Genomic DNA, 17,392 nt, shown 5'->3' on the forward strand with positions numbered 1-17,392 from the left:
GGGGTGCGCGGACCACCCCCAGCCCATTGGCCCCCCAGCCGACTGGACCACCACTTCCCTGGGGCAAAAATGCGCATTAAAGAGGGGGCGGGTCAGCGCGGGCCCCCGGCCGTGGGGACAGCCATCTCACCGGGGCAGGCCCTTGAAAATCAAAGAAGGGGATCAGCGTGGCCCCCCTCCTGCAGCCATAGATGACAGTGGGGACCACCACCACCCCCAGGGCTGACTCCTGCTATATTCCGGGGTGCCTGGAAAGCTGTCTGCTTTTACTTGGCGGGAGATGTGACCACTCCCACCAAGCAAAAGCAAACACGTCGGTTCCAGCTAGTGAGAGCTGTCAAAATGCTCCTGATTGCTGGAAGTAGAATTTTTATCTCTTTCCCTGCCCACAGACATGTGGCAGGGAAATAAATTAAACTAGTCCTCTTGCATGCAGGGAGCTGCATTTCCAGCAGTTCCCTGCATGTAAGAGCAGTGCCAGCTTCCACAGGAGGCGGGGAGCTGGCTGGGACCGCAAGGGACTTGAGGCTCCCCCTGCGCTCCCTTAGCTTACGGGATTGCCCTGGGTGGGACCAGGGCACCCAGGGAGTCATGGCCAGGCCCCTGGACCGAAATCAGCCTAGGGAGAGGGCTGCGTGCCCCCCCCCCTTCCTTATTAAATTATGGCCTTGCCCTGGGGGATGTGGTTCCCGGGGCTGAAATCCCCCCAGGAAGGGGAACCAATCATCCTCCCTCCCCATTAAGTTGTACTGGGCAGGGGATTGGGTCCCTGAGGCCGTTTTGGCCCGAATGCTTATTTCACAGTGATTAAAGCTTAACAGAAGGCACATACAAATATAAACTAATCAGGTGCCCCCGCTGTAGCTCCACTTCTGGAAAGAATCAATAAATGTAACTCCTGAGCTTGGTTAATGCAAAGCAATTTCATTTTGAAAAAGGATCTGAAATGCTTTCTGGAGGTGAATGCATTATTGATCTATTGGAGCACAATCTTTTTTTCACTGTGACAAGTGAGTTATTTGTTGTGCTGTCCTGTTGAGAGCAGAGTCCATGGTTCCCCCTTTAAATGAGTAAGAGTATGAAAATGTGCAAATCGCTTTGAAGCTTTGCCTGTTTGGTCCTGCCCACCGTCGTTGTATGTAAAGGTCTTTTTGCCTTTTGCCAGGATGATGGAAAGCTTTACAAGCAACCCCCCAGCGCGTTTCCTGACGACTTTGTTAAGTTCTTGATGCCAAAAAATATGAGGACATCTCCACCAAACAAAGAAGCACTTACTTCATATAGTTAAGAGGCAGAACCCTTGTTTGGTGGAGATTTACCTCTTTGTGCTCTTGTCGGCTTCTCTATAAGAAGATTCATGTTATCACAAGTGTTGGACTTGGCCCTTCTGGCAGGTTCACCCCTGAACTTTTTGCCTTTTAGTGTTACATAATTATAATGATTTCTGGTCTTTGCGCACTTTAGCACTGTGGCGCAGTGTAAAGTGCGTGCGCTCTCTGAGTGCATGTGTAAGATTGGCCTGCCCTCCCATAGGAATGCATGGGGAATGTGTGTGTCCATGGTAATTCCTGATGCGTGGGGAGTGCAGGTGCGAGTTTGGTATGTGCAGACTCGTGTGATTAAATGCTGCGCGATGATGTGTGCGGCGTTATTGTGTCTAGTGTGGAAGTGCCACTTCTAGAAGTTGGTGTGCCTGTGCAGTGAATGTGCTGGCTTGTGATTGGCTGGAGCTGGCTGGTGAGCATGGCTCCAGGAGTCAGGATAGGTCTGCCCCGGTGGTGAATGGGAGATCTGCATGAGTGATGTGAGGGAGGAGTGCACCTCGGACCTGAATAGGGCTGGGCTTTCCCCTCACAATGCTGGCTCCACCCCTGTAGTGTGTCTGATGTCCCTGACCCATCCTGTGAATAGGCAGAGGGGCTGAGCAAAACAAAGTTGTGTCGTGTTCCCTTGGGGGGAAGCGCTCCTGCCCTTTTGTGGCCCTCATTGCTGCATTTGCTCGTAGCAGTGCGAGCGCCCACCTCGCTCATTGTGGATGTTTTCAAGCAGGAGCCTACCCTGCATTTATGCCCGTGGATTGTATTTAGTACGGGTGTCCACCCTGTTTCCACTTTTATTTTACGCACCGAGGGTACCCACCCCTCGGTACTATGCCCGCAAAGTGACCGCCGCAGCCGCGGGCGAAACCGGAAGTCAGGCGGCATCGTGCCTGGCTGTAGGCGGGACTTCCGGGTTGCCGAAGGAAGTCCCGCCCGCCACCGTGCAGGGATTGGCCGGCGCCCGACCGAAGGAAAAGAGAGCTGTCCCGGAGCCACGAAGGCTCCACACCCTGAGTCCTGGTCCCGAGATGGGGGACCGGGTGAAGACTAAGCGAAGCGGGTGCCTTGGGAAGGCGGGGCTCCCATAAGAAGGGAGAGCCCCGCCAAGTGCTACCGCCGCCAGGAGGAGTCCCCGCCAGGAAGTCCAGCCCGGTGAGTGAGAGAGGGCTGGGGGGGCTCCGTGCAGGCGAGTGATGGTGCCTGGTTAGAGCGGCCCGTCTTGCAGAGGGCCGCTCCTGTAGGGGCCATAGATGTTTAAGGGGCCAGAGAGGCCCAGGTCTTTCCCCCCGTGTAATCCCGAGTTAGGGTGGCCCCGGAGGGCAGTGGGCCGCCCCACTGTGGTACCGAGCCATGCATGGTTCCAACGTAGGGGACACCTTCTGTTTTAGAACCTCGAGTGGGCCCACCAGCAGGCATAATGATATTAGGGGCCAGCGTGCTCCATGAGTGGCGCAATATTTGTATTTCAAGCCTGAGAGGCTCCACCAGTGCGAGAGGCATGTTTTACTTCAGAGCCCCCGAGGCTCCCGGGGGCATTATTGTATTTTAGAAACCAGAGTGCTCCAATGGGCACAGTTGTTTAAGAGCCTACAGGGCTCCCCAGTACGCAATATGGATTTCTAGAGCCAGCGGGCTCCAACCTTTTGCGCAGTCTTTCCTCGCAAGGGCCAGCGAGAGCCCCTGTCGCAGTTTTGTTCCCAGCTGCCCAGCACTTAGTGGGCAGCTGCACCGTTTAGGACCTTCCTTTCTAGGGACTATGGGCCAGATGTAGGTAGGGTTTTACCGGTCGGTAACGGCCGAATTCGGCCGTTACCGACCGGTAAAAGGAATTTGAGATGTAGGGGGCAGAATCAGTAAATTTACCGTTCGGTAAATTTACCGACCGGTAATTTTACCGAATCTGTAAATATACCGGTCGGTAAATTTACCGACCGGTATATTTACAGAATCTGTAAAATCGATATGTAGGTGGGACTCTTATGAGTCCCACAAGGCCTAAGAAATCGGTATTTTACCATCAAATTCAATTTGATGGTGAAATACCGATTCAGGTGTGCATGCACATGTGTGCATGCACACCTGTGCCATATGACAGGCAGACCTGCCCTTAGGGCAGGTATGCCTGCCATATGGCCCCCGAACCTTTTTTGGGGGTGCTAGAGGGTGTCAAAGTGACACCCCCTGCACCCTTGCCAAAAATCGGTATTTACCGATCGGTAAATACCGACCGGTAATGCCCCATTCATTCCTATGGGCTTCAAAGCCCATAGGAATGAATGGAGCATTACCGGTCGGTATTTACCGAATCGGTAAATACCGACTTTTAAAGAATCGGTAAATCCACATCTGGATTTACCTACATCTCGGTACTTCATATTTACCAACTCTTAAATACCGAATCGGTAAAATTCGGTATTTAAGAGTCGGTAAATATGATTTACCTACATCTGGCCCCAAGTCTTAGAAATTAGGAGTGAGACGCACTCCTTCATCCCGAACATTGGCCTTCCCCAGCTGCGCAGCACTTAGTGCCAGCTGCAGGGTTTAGGCCCTGTTCTTGTCCCTCAGCTGCCCAGCAAGTAGTGGGCAGCTGCTACTTTTAGGTTTTGGCGCAGTGGCGCAACCTGGACTTTGATGTGAGTTATGTGCTACATGTGATTTCTGCGCTAAATGTGATTTATGTGCGATTATGATTTATGCGCTAATGCTTTGGGTGTTAGGAAATGTACTGTTGTAGTATATTTTGCGCCCCCTGTGTTCTGACTCCTCTGAATGTGTTTTTATGCATCATGTGTGAAGCTTCTGGCCTATACCCCTAAATGTATTTTTATGCTTAGGTGGTTGTTTTTCCTAGTATAGTTATGCTAGTGAGTTCATGGTTCCCTGCGTGATATTTTCCTAAGGTTGTTTGGGTTGCATAGGTGGTACTTACCTTTTACCAGTGGTTACTGGTTGTGTGCTACATTGGCTATCTGGTGCTTACAACTATCTCCAAGGGCTTGATACTGAGCTCGCCCCCTAACCAGAGTCCCAGGACCAGTGGACTCTATTGTGCCTTCCCTGCGAAGTGGCTGGGATTTGTCTGACCTCCCGGCGCCGCTGTAGCCCCGCCTGAAGTGTGCCTCACTTGCCCCCCTTTTGCAGCCCGTGCCTAGCCGCCCTAAATGCCTCGAGCCGCGCCGCTTTCGCCTGAGCCACGTCCGCTTCGCTGGGCCACCCGCACCCTGCCCCCCACCTCCTCTGAGTCGCACACTTTGGTCGCCCCAGCCTCAGAGAAAGCCCGGAGCCCCCTTTGGGAGGCGAGAAACAGCCGCACGCTTCCAGCGTACCGGACGCCTCCCGCCCGCTCCGGACTGCCGAGGAGGTCACCCGCATTGTCCCACGCCACCAGTATGGAAGGCACAGTCCATACCCGCCGCCAGTTATTATATGTTTTCTGTTCTAAAAGAGCTTATTCCTGACAGTGGTCCATGTGGCCCTGTCCCATGTATATAATCCCCTGTAAATTCTGCCCGTGCCTATGGCACATTGTAACGTGTGTTCATTATCTAATGTGTTTGGTATAATACAAAGGCTATTTTTATATAACCTTGTGTGGAGTTCCTTTTGTGGGGGGCCTGGGATGTTGTTGCTGGTGGGTGCGTGCGCAAATACTTAACTTACATTGCCCCGGGGATCAGCCTTACTGCTCGTGTCACGTTGCCAAGGGGGTGAGCAGGGGTTATCTTTGGAGTGTAACTTCCTTGCCCTAACTAGAGTGGTGGTTTCTGCCTGGCTTTGGCGCAAGCCTCAGCCAACCAGAAATCCCATTTCTAACACTGGAAGGCAAGCGGAAGGATAAGGATTTGTGTTTGCGCAGTACCACAGCGACAACTGGCTCCACTGCAAAACTCTGCATTTTAGATAGTCACATGGAAAGGGATTATTGTTTCTAAGTTTGTTCTAAATGTCATTTCTTTGGAAATGTGTTTCTTGTGCACTGTGAGCTAGGTGTCCCTAGCTCCGGGGGGGTAGATCACCCCCTAAGTGCAGTATGAGTTTTTGGATTCACCAGTAGGGTGAGATCCAGTGGAAGCAACAACATGTGTGTCTGGCTTCACCAGTAGGGGTGGGATCCAGTGGTAGCAGCGATAAGTGTGTCCAGTGCATGTGTTCCCCGTCCCGTTGCCGGAGTAATGTTACCTGTGTCACGTGGTGGTCAGGTTGAGAAATCAGGGGTGGTAGAAACTGTCTTACCAGTCTGGGGGGGTGTGTGTGTGTGGATGAATGGTGTGTTGCACTGGACGTTGGTGTGAATTCTCTGAAATAAGGAGCTTTCTGAATAACTGGTGTGAGTTCTCTGGGAATGGGAGCTTGCTGAATACTTGTTGTGTACTCTTGTTTTTTCTCAGACACCTAGGTTCCTTGTGTTAAACGTTTCCCAAGAATGTCTGCAGAAGTGGTGCCTGCTTTTGATTTCTGTGGTCTGTTAAGATACAGTAGGTTAGAGTTGGTAAGGTTCTGGAAAGGGGGAGAGATAGAGGAGGAGTGATTCCAAAAGGAGTGGCTGAGGTGTCTTCCAGCTCAGCGTGGTAGGAAGAGGTTCAGTGTAGCCCAGCTAGGTCTCGGTGTAGGGGCCCACGTCCTGTCTCTGAGGAGAAGGAGTGGGTGGGACTGCGTGTCTCTAGGTGCCCGAAGCCCAGTCTCGGGCCTGGATTGTTTCTTAAGGGAACATCAGGTCGGAGGCCTAGGCTGTACTAATAGGCCATTTGAGGAGGATCTCCCAGGGTGGAGAGAATGTGGAGCGCCTGTAAGCAGGGCTCTAGTAGTTCTGTTGTCTGGTAGTACCGCCCCAGTTGGGAGGTTGCAGAAGTCCAGATGGAGGGGTGCGAGGGGGAGACCCCCTCAGTGGAAGAACCAGTGGGTCAGGTGCCAGCCAGAAGGGTTGTGCCGCCAGGGAGTGACCATGGTGATGCCTCTTCTGTCCTGAGTGACAGGCAGACTTGTACACAACACATTAGTTGTGTCACCCTCAAGGAAGTCCTGGTCCGCCAGGCATCTGACCAAAGGGTACGTCCCTCGGTTGGGGAGCCAGTAGCCGGTGTTTCCGAATCTGAACGTAAGGGCAACTGTAAGTAGTGTCCTGAAGTTACAAGAAGAAACTTCTGCCTGAAGAGAAGGAACCCGGTAAGCTGTATGGAGGAGTACTGTCCCTGACCTGGGGGATTGGCTTGCAGTGGTTGCCTTGCTGCTGAAGGAGAGGAGAAAGTCTTTAATTTTTGTTTTCAACTTGTAGAAGTCCTTGTGCGCCAGGCATCTAACCAAAGGGTAGCGTCCCTAGGTTGGGGAGCCAGGTTCAGGTGTTTGCCTGTCCTGGACGGCAGGGCGACTGTAGCCAGTGTCCTGTCCTGTTTGTCTTCTAGGGGTACCCCTGTGAACACAGGTGGGGCTCATCTTAAGTGAAGAGACCCTGTGTTTCCCAGAAAGGGTGGTACAGGCCTAGCAGGGATTTAGGGTTCTTGGCTGAGTGTTGTGGTACTACCCTGAGAGCAGGTGGGGACTAACTTAAGTGGAGGGACCCCTCTGGAAGGGGGTCAGAGGGAGTCTGACCCCTGTGCATCCGGTGAATTTGGATCCCAGATGGTAGACCAGTTCAGGGAGCTGTGACCTCGCCGTCATTGACCACCCTGGTGTCCTGTATGCCTCGCTACACCTCCATGGCATGGTCTGACCGCCGTCACTGCTACTATGGGAGTAACGTCCCGAACTGGTGGGAGAGTTGTGTTCTGGAGGGTGCTTCTCCTGGGAGAATGCGCAACTCCAGAAGTAGAGGTAGGGTGGGGCATTCTTGCCCGTGACCTCTGATCAGCCTGAGGGTGCGGACCCTAGGTTGAAGGATCAGTGGTAGTTTGGAACTACACTGAGAAAGGGAGTGGAGAATGGCTATTGTATGCCAGGGGTTACTACCCCCCACTCTGTGGATTGGCAAGGACCAGTGGTATCTGGGTGGCCTAGGGCCTGGTCCTGGCCGTGGACAACTAAGGAGTACCAGTGGGGTAGCCTGGTTGGGCCTGAGTTTTTCTAAGTGTGCTTGTTTTGTGGAACAACAGGGCGTAGAACCGGAGAGTGTACCTGCAGTGCGGACCCGCGTCCGTGTTCTATCGCCCAAAGCAGGGAAGTCCAAGTCCATCACAGTGGTGATTGGTCTGCCCTGCGTTTTGGCTGGAAGGGGGTCGTGTTGGACTTGGCCCTTCTGGCAGGTTCACCCATGAACTTTTTGCCTTTTAGTGTTACATAATTATAATGATTTCTGGTCTTTGCGCACTTTAGCACTGTGGCGCAGTGTAAAGTGCGTGCGCGCTCTGAGTGCGTGTGTACGATTGGCCTGCCCTCCCATAGGAATTCATGGGGAATGTGTGTGTCCATGGTAATTCCTGATGCGTGGGGAGTGCAGGTGCGAGTTTGGTATGTGCGGACTCGTGTGATTAAATGCTGCGCGATGATGTGTGTGGCGTTATTGTGTCTAGTGTGGAAGTGCCACTTCTTGAAGTTGGTGTGCCTGTGCAGTGAATGTGCTGGTGTGTGATTGGCTGGAGCTGGCTGGTGAGCATGGCTCCAGGAGTCATGATGTGTCTGCCCCGGTGATGAATGGGAGATCTACATGAGTGATGTGAGGGAGGAGTTCACCTGGGACCTGAATAGGGCTGGGCTTTCCCCTCACAATGCTGGCTCCACTTCCTGTGGTGTGTCTGATGTCCCTGACCCATCCTGTCAATAGGCAGAGGGGCTGAGCAAAACAAAGTGCTCAGGAACCAGTTGCATCTGGTTCGCCCCTTGCCTGTCCCTTTGACAACAAAGGATTTCTCTGTATAAAAAGAGGCTGTGACCTCTTGTAAAATATTCTTGTTTCCTGACTTGAATCTGCCAGGGGCGTGCTCCTGCTGAGGCCCATGGGAAGGCTTGCCTCCCTGGGCCCTGCCCAGCCCCTGGATTGCTGATGGACTTCTTGTGGACCCTCCCTCCTGGCCCTGAAAGCCTTGTCCTGAGTTGCCCTGCTGGTTGCTGGGATCCTTTCCTTTCTGGAGGAGTCCTTCTTTGGGGGTTTGTAATTACCATGCCCCAGCGACTGGTGGGCGCTTTACTTTTCAGTTATGGGCAGAGCGCTGTCGTGTTCCCTTGTAGGGAATCGCTCCTGCCCTTTTGTGGCCCTCATTGCTGCATTTGCTCATAGCAACGCGAGCGCCCACCTCGCTCATTGTGGATGTTTTCAAGCAGGAGCCCACCCTGCATTATATATATAGTGTTTGTATGTATGAGAGAGAAAAGAGGCTAACTTTTATGTGTAGCTTTCACATTATCAGTACCGTATTCGGTTCTGAATGCAACTTTGGGCTTTTTAGATCTCGCCTGAAAACAGTTTTGCTGGCTTGACAGATTCATGCAAACACATATAAATACATAGAAAGTCTTTAAGTTAGACCATTTAATCACATGATTTACATTCTACTTCAGTTAGTGGGCCCTCTACACTTCAACCATTGGTTCTTTTGTCCTGTGAGTGGTGGCATTTTACCTGAACCTATGTGCTCATCCATCTAACCAAGAAGTGCACTTCAGTGCAGGAACTGGTGGACCAACAACTTACACTGCCCATGATTTTTCTTTCCCTGCTTTAGCCTTTGTATGTTTAAGTATTTAAAACACATCTTCATGTTAGAGTAATTCAAAAACAACAATAGCCTTTCTTTGTACTAATAAAGATCAGATTTACATGTTATGTACTTTAAAATTAAAATAATTTTCTGTACCTTTTTTAAATGTAGCTGCCTGCTATAAAGAATGATTGTTATTCTATTAAAATTATATGCAACTGTTATTTTATTTTTTTATTTACATTTAATATTGCAAGCATATGGTAACATCAGCTTTTAGATTTGTTCTTCTTCTTTTGGTATATGCTTACAGTTTTTAAAATAAAAATCACACCAGTCAGACCTATTGGCTTTGCCAGGGTTTGTTTTTAATATTAACCTCCTATTACCCTGACCCGATGAGTGTAGCTACAAACTTTTTCAATGGCGATATGCGGGTTGCTGTACTAAAAAAAGAATATATAGCCAAGTAGTATATTTACCTAGACATTTGGTAAATTATATTGGCAAAAAAATGAGCTCCTTTAAAAAGGTGGAGAAAGAGTATTCTAAAACTTCTAGATCCACTTTCAAAATCAATAAGAACATTATAAATTTTTTGACAGAAAAACGTTGTGCCCTTCAGAAACTTCGGCGGTGAAAAATATACTGGATGCACTGAAAACTTGACATGACGCCTGGTACATTTTATCAGTGTAGAAGAAAATGTCGCACGCGAGTAATGTTCAAAGGAAAACACTAGTTTGAAGTGCGTGTGAGCATGTAAAAGTTCCCGTGAAAATCATGAACATTACTGGGCAAGGAAATACAATTCATTAGAATTGTTGACATTACATGGCAGGTATTGCAATTATAGTGTACGTTGCTGCAGCCAGTGCTGCTAATAATATCAGTGTTCTTTCTTTTTCCAATGGGTTGTTCAGTTATGTATAAGAAGGTACACTTTGTTCCCTGAGGGCCTGTGTTGCTGCTTATTTTCCCTGGTGCACCTCAGTTTTGCCTAAGCTCCTGGAGCAACTGAGTAAAGCTCTGTGATGCAGCAGAATTAAACCTCTGGGTGCAGGTCAGTTGAGTTTGTGTTCAGGTGTCTGCTCTGTCATTCCAGTGGTTGCTACTCAACTAGTCCGATTGATTGCTGCTCAACCATTGCCCTCTGGTTGCTACTCAACCATTGCCCTCCGGTTGCTACTCAACCATTGCCCTCCGGTTGCTACTCAACCATTGCCCTCCGGTTGCTACTCGCCCATTGACCTCCAGTTGCTGCTCACCCCTTTCCCTTGGGTTGCTATTCACCTCTTGCCCTCTGGTTGCTGCTCACCCCTTGCCCTCTGGTTGCTGCTCACCCATTGCCCTTGGGTTGCTCCTCACTCATTGCCCTCGGGTTGCTGCTCACTCATTGCCCTCGGGGTTGCTGCTCACCTGCTGCTCTCGGGTTGCTGCTAACCCATTGCCCTCTAGTTGCTGCTCACTCATTGCCCTGTGGGTTGCTGCTCACCTGCTTCCCTCGGGGCTGCTGCTCACCCGCTGCCCTCGGGTTGCTGCTCACCCATTGCCCTCGGGTTGCTGCTCACCCATTGCCCTCGGGTTGTTGCTCACCCATTGCCCTCTAGTTGCTGCTCACTCATTGCCCTCGGGTTGCTGCTCACCTGCTGCCATGGGGTTGCTGCTCATTGCCCTCTGGTTGCTGCTCACTCATTGACCCCAGGGTTGCTTCTCACCTGCTGCCCTCGGGGTTGCTGCTCTCCCGCTGCCCTCGGATTGCTGCTCACCCATTGCCCTTGAGTTGCTGCTCACCTATTGCCCTCGGGATGCTGCTCACCTATCGCCCTCGGGTTGCTGCCCACCTATTGCCCTCGGGTTGCTGCTCACTCATTGCCCTCGGGTTGCTGCTCACTCATTGCCCTCTGGGTTGCTGCTCACTCATTGCCCTCTGGGTTGCTGCTCACTCATTGCCCTCTGGGTTGCTGCTCACTCATTGCCCTCAGGGTTGCTGCTCACTCATTGCCCTCCGGTTGCTGCTCACCCATTGCCCTCCGGTTGCTGCTCACTCATTGCCATCGGGTTGCTGCTCACCCATTGCCATCGGGTTGCTGCTCACCCATTGCCCTCGGGTTGCTGCTCACCCATTGCCCTCGGGTTGCTGCTCACCCATTGCCCTCGGGTTGCTGCTCACTCATTGCCCTCTGGTTGCTGCTCACTCATTGCTCTCGAGTTGCTGTTCACCCATTGCCCTCGGGTTGCTGCTCACCCATTGCCCTCAGGTTGCTGCTCACCCATTGCCCTTGGGTTGCTGCTCACTCATTGCCCTCGGGTTGCTGCTCACCCATTGCCCTCAGGTTGCTCTTCGCCCATTGCCCTCGGGGTTGCTGCTCACCTGCTGCCCTCATGTTGCTGCTCACCCATTGCTCTCAGGTTACTGCTTACCCATTGCCCTCAGGTTGCTGCTCACTCATTGCCTTTGGGTTGCTACTCACCCATTGCCCTCAAGTTACTGCTCACCCATTGCCCTCAGGTTGCTGCTCACCCATTGCTCTTGGGTTGCTGTTAAGCCATTCCTACGAGGTTCTGCACATTTGTGGCCCTGGTGATTCTTCTAATTTGTGGTACTGTATCCTAGTTGTACTACTGGTGCTACAGATTTTTCTTGCTCCTGCTCGTCCCCTGTGCAGAAGTTCATTTATGCACTGTGGTGCTACACAGTTTTGCATCATGAATCTAGTCAATATGCCATTGGGACCGCTGAATTATCCTCCTTTTGTTGCTCCCATGTAGTTATGAATTTAAGCTTTCTGTCATCAGTACTTACAGTAATATTCATTACAGACAGTTACTGGGAGTGGTGCCTGTCATCAGAGCATGTGATATCATAAATCAAATACTAGTTCTATTTGGCAGCATTAGTTCTCTCAATCCCTTTTTTCCTTACTTTGTTCTGATATCGTTAAAATTAATGGTTTTAATTTCTTGCAATGGTCTAAATGACAGACTGGCAGAATGCAAAATAAAAACCAAAATGCTGGTTGGATAAGAGATGTCTCCATTGTTTCTCAGAGCTTATAATATACAAGACATAAAGACTCTTGGCGTCTTGAACCCTTTTCAAGTGGATGTTCCCTTTGAATAGTGTACAGTGAGTTCACAAAGCAATCCTTGGTGAATTTCGGATAATAGTTGATGGTGGCTGTGTCTTGCTTTGGTCCTCTAGTCCCTTCTACATTTGCCAGCTTTAGCCACAGCATTCTACTAGCAAGGCTTGAGGACATCTTGAACTGGATTTCTTTCTTCTTCTCCATCCAATTCAATGCTTCATTAATCCCAGCGGCACATCACAAGGCTAAGTCCCATGCACTCTGGTGTCTCTAGCACCTTTTACTTAGTCTTTTTGGTCCTTAACTTGAAACTGAAATCTTTGGTAGCCATGAACCCTTTTGACTGCTGACAATCAGGATAGTGTTATCAATTAACATTGTGCAATTATATCTAACGGAGGCACAGATTCTGGGATGGGAGCTTCTCTATATCGGATTTCGATTCTGCTTGCCTGGAAGTCTTGCGACTGCTGCTAGCCTCATCACTTTCCATAGCACTGTATAAAGCCTACTTGGAAAAGTATGAAATTACTGAGATTTCTCTTAATATACCACAGCGCATAGAGCTCAGATGATCATCATCTCTACCCTGGATATGTCAATGACATTTACTTGATGGTGCTGGCATTTTTAGTGTCCCAAAAATGCAGCAGTTGGGCTGATGACCAGTACCACTATCCAAAACCATATCTCTGCGACCGTGGTCGTACTCATCGGATGCGAGTAGAGAAATGAGAATGATTCAGGGACCCTTTTTTTCACTGTGCTTTTGTTGTAATTCAATTAGCTGTGTTTACCTGTGGCTTTAGGATTAGAATGCATTTACACAAAGGCATTCCAAGCGTTCCAAATGTATTGTCATCTGTGGTGGTGTTCCATTCGCTGGCAGTTGCTTGCTGACTGGCGAAGGGAGAACCACGCCTGAGAGTCACTGGCTTTATTATTAAAGGCCTTAAATCGTAACCTTGGTATCCAGCTGTGTTACTAGAGGTTTCCAGAGGGTAGCACAGTATTTATTTTCCGAATTCTTTACCCCAGGGAGCAAGCTTGGACCTTGTCCACATTAAATTGATCAGTGTGGTTCACGTTGTTTGTAGTAAATTATGGAGTTTGTTTTTCTTTCCAGGCAGTAGTATTTGTCGCAAAATGACATTGAGAACTTTTTCTTTTTTGCACAAAGAGTTTAAATCCGTATTTTACCATTCTGAATTATTTAAAAAAATGCATATTTTATTAAGTTCGAAACAGTAAATGCCAAAAAAACAAACATCCCACAAATGCAGTCTCTCCCTCCCATTTCCCACCATACTGAATTCTTGTAATTGTATACAAATTGTAATATAGATGGTCAGCTCCAGTAGGGCATTACAGTGAGATTAGTACCCTCGAGAATTATCTGTAAGTCAAGGTAACATGAGCGGGGCGGAAAGAGGGTTTTTTATCTTTCAGAGTTTTACGGAAAACACCATGCCATCAAGGTGAAATAGCGCTGTCTGCCATATAGAACTTATAGTTATCACAAGGCCGACATTCACAAGAGTTTAAGGGGGAACTTTAGAAAGTACTACGGTAAAGAGAATACACAGCTATCGTTGTCCATTGCTTGTAGGTCCATTCCTACATAGTTGTCACAGCCTTGGAATGAATAAATAGAGTAGGTGACTCGACTTTTAACTATCCTAACTGTTAACTCTACTCTTCATCGTTGCAGGTTGTGTGCCTCTGGATCCACAGCTTTCCCAGAGTTTGGAAGAAGGCAGAGACTTCATACAGGAATTTTCCAAGAGTGCTGCGTACCCTGCCATCATCCAAATCACACAAAAGATACTGCAACAGGCAGAGCAGCAGAACTCTTGATGCATGGCCACCAGCAGGACAAGGGAGCTACGAAAAATAAATGATGCTACCAGTGATTTACAACAGTGCTAGGGAGCCACCAGCACTGACACAATCTGTACATGGAAGGCAGAGCGTACTGAGAACTGAGCAAGGCATGTTGAGATAGCCCAGTTATTTACACTGACCAAAGATCAAAAGGTGCAATGCAACATATTGGTTCTGAAAGTTCTTCCACACTTGTATGTAGCACCTATATGAGCATAAAAGATGTACAAAATAAAGATTTTGCTTACTATTTTTTTGTTTGACGGTGATGTAAACTTCCAGCCTGAGTTTTTGTTACTCAGCTCCCCAGCTTCTTTCTTTGATTATTTGTATTCTGTATTCTCTCCATTCTATCATTTCTCCATTCATTCTTTGCTCTCCTGCTTGGTTTTCCCTTTTTAGGTTTTGCCTGAACAGCCCTTGCAAAGTCTCTTGTTTTTAAATGAAAAAAACCTTAAAAGGGGCTTAGAACCTGCCCCTTACTTACCTGAACATACCATTTGTTGCTTCCAACGTTGCTCTAATTTACTTGCTTCTCATTGGCCAGCAAATCCTCTGCTTTCACTTCCTGCTCTGCTTTTTGCTTCCATGCTGTTACTGAAGCTTGGAGCAAGTACACCTTCCAGACAGTGGCTAATGGCCAATGTCCTTCCACTGGCTACTTCACTCTGCAGTAAAGTAAGTAAAAACAAAGTACTATGGCACAGTCAATGCATTTTTTTTTTTACTTTAAGCCATGTTGCATATTGACTCTGCCGATAGGTCTTATATAGGCAAAAACTATTGTCTTTGCTAATGCTTGTTAGATCTCGCAGACAAACAGCTTCAGCTATCTGTTGGCAAACATACCTTTGTGAGGGCCACTAGAATTATCTGGTATTTTAGGACCAAATTATGCTGGAGGTTTGAAAATATTGTGTCCCACATAAAGGCAAATTATACAGCATAACGTGGCACAATGTGTAGTAATATTATTTTGTCATTTTAACAACTATTCATATTGTCTGGGCAGTCGCCTGCCTCTAGTACTAATTAACCCCTGAATACAACAATCAGCAGCTGAAAGGATCTTCCTTTGTGTGAAACTAATTGTAGTACTTATTTTTGATAACTTTTGATCTGTGTTAGATAGAAGCAAACATTGATGCAACCACAGAATTGCATAATTCCAGTAGGCTTGCCTGTTGCATTCGATGTAGACTAGAGGGGGCGTTGGGTTCCACCCCACCACTTACTCATGATTTGATGCCTTTCTTGTCTCATTTCCCTGTACCTGATTTAATGGGTTTCCTACCTATTCTTGTTGGAGCCGCTGTAAAGTCGGGGACCATATGATTCCAGTATAAATAAAGTTGAAACATCAGATCACAGCTACAAGACACGTCCTGTCCACGTCTCCTCACTCCAGTAGCTGTCTTCTCCAAGTTCCACGGAACAGAACTTGGAATATAGAAAACGTGCATGAAATAGAAGAGAACCTACAAAAATAAACACTACTTAATACTATATGTAATTATACAATATACATAATAAAATATAGAATAGATAAATAATATAAATAACATAAGTGTTAAAATACAGCGCATCTTCCCCTTTTTGTGAATTAAAAAACTCATTTCCCACAGGTACACCCTACACATCCTTTTCACACACAAAATCCTCCAACCACATCGGTCTGACACTCTCCCTCCTGTTACCCTTTTCTTCTGTTCCTCTGCAGAAACCCCCTCTTCTTCCTTCTATTCCTCTACTGTAACCTCCTTAGCTTCTGTTATTCAAACTTTATCTACCTCAACCACCTCTGCACCTCCTTCCTCTATTTGTATGTTATTACCATTGCTTGTGCATTCCTCTTCCCTTTGCACATTACAACCATTTCCAATTAATGTAGCCCCCTCCCTGCTTCCATTTAACACATCATCATTAAGTACCTTAGGTTATGGTAATAATTCTTCACCCAAACCCTGAAACGTTTCTTGTACAAACTACTGTTCCCCTTGAGAACTGCAATTCTTCAATGGTTCCAGATTTTTCCGGCACTCAAAATAACTGCATTGCGTAATACTTTAGATACCCGCAAAGGTTCTGAAAACTGACTCTCGCCTTTTTTACCTTACATGTTTTTTTTTCTCATTGACCCACATACCCTCACAGATTCTACACTTCCTGAACCCCTCTTGTGGTTAAAAGCCTCTTTATATTTCTGATTTAATATCAGCAGTCTACAATAACCACTCTACATTGTACATCGTCCTTGGTCCACTCGCTCTCATTACTTCAAAATGAGACGCTTCCATGTACTTTATGGATAGTAGTTATATACATCCACAAAGTTTTAAAAACCTGGACCTCCCAATCCTCACCATTCTAACACGCTAATTGTATGGCATTCTTCAAGACTTTGTTAAATCTCTTGATCATGCCATTACCACTACCATTGTACCTGTCCTCTCAAAATACTTCTTGGCTAAATTAGACATAAACTGTACACCATGGTCCCTAATAATTCGAACAGGTAACCCTTCATCCACAAACATTTTGTCCATAAACTGCAGCACTTCTACAGAATCTATGTTCTCTACAATTTTGATAACTGCCCATCTAGAAAGCACATCAATCATAGCAGTGATATACTTTGAGGGTGTGCCATTAGGACCCATAATGTCTATAGCCACTGTGTGCCATGGTTTCTCTAGAATTATAGGCTCACACATGTTGGTTCCCAAAGTCCTTAAAGATTTGTCAGAATTGCGCACACCATGCAGTCTCTGACCATTCTCTCCGCACTCATGTCTATACCTGGCCACCAGTATAATTTCTTCACTCTTTGTTTAGTCTTCACGTACTACAATGATTTTCGTGGCAAAATGTCATTGTGCTGTCTCTAAGCGTGAGTGGAGGAACTCTCTCATCCCGGAATCCTGTTCCATGAACTACTGACAGTTCATTCTTGATTTTCCCAAGACTGCCTTAAATTCTTAGAAACGCCAGATTTCCTTGGCCAACCTTGCACCACCCAAATTCCCAACCGTGGCATATTCGCATCTCCTTGTCTTTTCTTTCACACCGGAAACACCTTCATCATGAATTAATGCAATTTGTTACTCATCCCATTCATTCTTGTCACACTCCTCAATGCCTGTTAGCATGCGAGATATAAAATCAGCCATCACATTGCTTTTTCCAGGTACATACACAATCCTATAAATAAAATCTTGTACAGTTATTGACATTTTCGCTATCCTAGCTGACACTTTATAAAGACCTTCAGTGGTTAATAGTTTGACAAGGCGTTTGTGGTCACTCCAAACTGCATGGCTAGCCCAAAACAAAAGATCGAAAATGTTCCAGGGTCCACACACATACAAGGGTTTCTTTCTCAATCACTGAGAATTTCTCTTCAGCAGATGACAAAGCACGGGAAGCAAATGCAATTATGGCTTCTTCACCATTCTCAACAATTTGCGAC

The 17,392-nt window shown here is 47.7% G+C and overlaps 1 protein-coding gene across 4 annotated transcripts in view; it reads left to right on the forward strand.

Annotated features, from left to right (window-relative positions):
• NUBP2 (NUBP iron-sulfur cluster assembly factor 2, cytosolic) overlaps positions 1–14,173 on the forward strand; it is a 314,384-nt gene extending 300,211 nt beyond the window's left edge. For all 4 annotated transcript variants that reach the window (XM_078662981.1, XM_078662982.1, XM_078662980.1 and 1 more), the window contains one exon: positions 13,751–14,173. In XM_078662981.1, coding sequence (XP_078519107.1) covers positions 13,751–13,896 — 146 coding nt within the window. In that variant the 3' untranslated portion in view covers positions 13,897–14,173. The remainder of the gene's footprint in view (positions 1–13,750) is intronic.
• The last annotated feature ends 3,219 nt before the right edge of the window (positions 14,174–17,392 follow it).

This window comes from Lissotriton helveticus, chromosome 10 (genome assembly GCF_964261635.1).
Source record: "Lissotriton helveticus chromosome 10, aLisHel1.1, whole genome shotgun sequence".
NCBI lineage: Eukaryota > Metazoa > Chordata > Amphibia > Caudata > Salamandridae > Lissotriton > Lissotriton helveticus.